Source organism: Morone saxatilis, unplaced genomic scaffold (genome assembly GCF_004916995.1).
Source record: "Morone saxatilis isolate NCDOM2014 unplaced genomic scaffold, NCSU_SB_2.0 Contig19, whole genome shotgun sequence".
Classification (NCBI taxonomy): Eukaryota; Metazoa; Chordata; class Actinopteri; family Moronidae; genus Morone; species Morone saxatilis.
The window spans coordinates 219,048-221,101 of NW_023339751.1; the positions used below are offsets into that span (position 1 = coordinate 219,048).

Genomic DNA, 2,054 nt, shown 5'->3' on the forward strand with positions numbered 1-2,054 from the left:
GGATGAGGGTCAAAGGTCGTGACCTAAGCTAGTGGAACATATTGTCTGTGCTGTTAGCTGGTCGGTTACAACTGTTTCTTTATAATATTTAAATATCCAAATATTAAACTTTACAGCAAGAAACAACTTATTGTGTAAATTCATCATAAGCTAACTTTATTACACATGGTAGATAATATTTATGTTCATTTACCTCTAATGGAACATTCTGATCCAACTGAACCAGGAGTCTCATGCTGTGTGTTTCCTTTACGATGAATGACGATAAAATGAAGCACAAACGTATCAGAGATTCTTTATTATGACTTTTCAAACAATTAAAAATATTTTAAACATGAAGATCTTGTGTTCTCATTCATCAACAGCAGCATCATAAAATGAGTTCAGTGTGTTCATACAGAAAATCATCATCATCAATAATCCATCAGCTTCTCCTGCTGAAGGTTTCCTTTAAAATTCAGACACATTTTCACAATCACACACTTAAAATACAATAATAATAATAATAATAATAATAAAGCTGCAGAATCAAACAGTCTCTGGTGAAAAGACGACGACGTAAGAAACAAATATTCACCGTGTGATTCATAAAGTGAGTTAAAGTCAAACATTTGGTGGAAGTGAAACAACGCATTTGGAGACTTCTCCGGCTGCCGATCAGCCGCCATCATACGTCAAATAAATACTAATAAATCAATAAATAGATCAGACGGACATCTGAAAACACTGAAGTATAAACTGCTCTCAGATGTTCAGCAGCAACTGAAGAGAAACGATCGATTATTGGCTGCCACATGTTTCTGAGTCAAACCTCATCAGGAAGGAATATTGATTATAATCGATTACCAAACATTAACACGTCAGATTGGCCTCGCTGTGACTCACAGACACACCTGTAGAGCTGCCACCTCCTGATTGGCTGCTCACAGACAGTGAATGAAGGTGTGTTCAGGTGAAACCGCTCCGACCGCTCAAACCGGTATGAGCAGGACAGGCGCGGCCTGCAGGAATGCGTCGGGCGTGTCGAGGCAACGGACACATGGATGCTTCAAAATAAATAAATAAAATAAATAAGTGAGTGAAGGTCGAGAATCAGCGGCTGGTTTCAGATTTTGTGATGAAGAGAAAAATGAAAACACTTCCATCAGAAGAAATAAAAAAAAAGGCACAAAACTAATTTAGTAATAATCTGAAGAGAGTTTGTGGTTAGATCTGCTCCATTTACACCTACGGAGGACGATTAGGGCCAAAAACATTTATCTGAGTTCTGAAGATAAAAACTTTAAACTCAGAATTTGACCTTTTAAATACTTTGAACTCAAATTTGTAACATGGCCCCATTTATCTTCCATAAAAACACTAATTTTTCTTTGACAGACTTCCATTGTTGGAGGTTCGAGGAGACGCCAGCAGTTTGTTTTTGACTTTGAACAAATGGCTTCATCAAGAGTTCATAAAACATTCTGATTCATTTCAAAGATTAAAGTTCAGCAGCTCCAGCATCAGTCATCATGAGAAACCTCCCACAATGCCCCTGGCGGAGCCTCGGCCGCGTTCACTCCACCTTGGCGGTCTTGCTGTCGGTGCGGCGGCGCAGGTACGTCTGGTAGAAGAAGTTGGAGAAGAGCAGCAGGTAGCTGAGGTACATGAGCGCGGCCCAGGTGATGTTGTCGATGCGCGAGGGGCAGTCGCCGTGCTGCATCCATTGGTACACCAGCCCGCTCACCGTCAGCCCCATCGCCATCTGACTGATCTGAGCGCTGGTGATGAGCACGGCGAAGGGCCGCGGCACGCGCAGGCCGGCAGCGCGTGCGGCGTAGTAGCTGTACATGAGCGCGTGCACGCCGTAGTTCATGGTCATGAACCAGCCGCCGCCGGCCACCATGTCTTTGTAGGAGTACCAGGAGTACAGCAGCACGGTGATGTGGTGGTACCAGTGCAGGAAGAGCAGCTTCTGCTTCCTCAGCACCACGAACGCCGTGTCGCCTGTGAGACGAGAACCAGGGTTTAATCACACAGCATCATTATTATTGTTGGTGGTGTTGGTGTTGGTG

At 43.4% G+C, this 2,054-nt stretch overlaps 1 protein-coding gene across 1 annotated transcript in view; it reads right to left on the minus strand.

The window, feature by feature from the left end:
- Positions 1 to 266: 266 nt before the first annotated feature.
- Positions 267 to 2,054, minus strand: part of LOC118329025 (elongation of very long chain fatty acids protein 6-like) — a 3,912-nt gene continuing 2,124 nt past the window's right edge. The window contains exon 4 of the mRNA XM_035662957.1: positions 267 to 1,986. Coding sequence (XP_035518850.1) covers positions 1,556 to 1,986 — 431 coding nt within the window. The 3' untranslated portion in view covers positions 267 to 1,555. The remainder of the gene's footprint in view (positions 1,987 to 2,054) is intronic.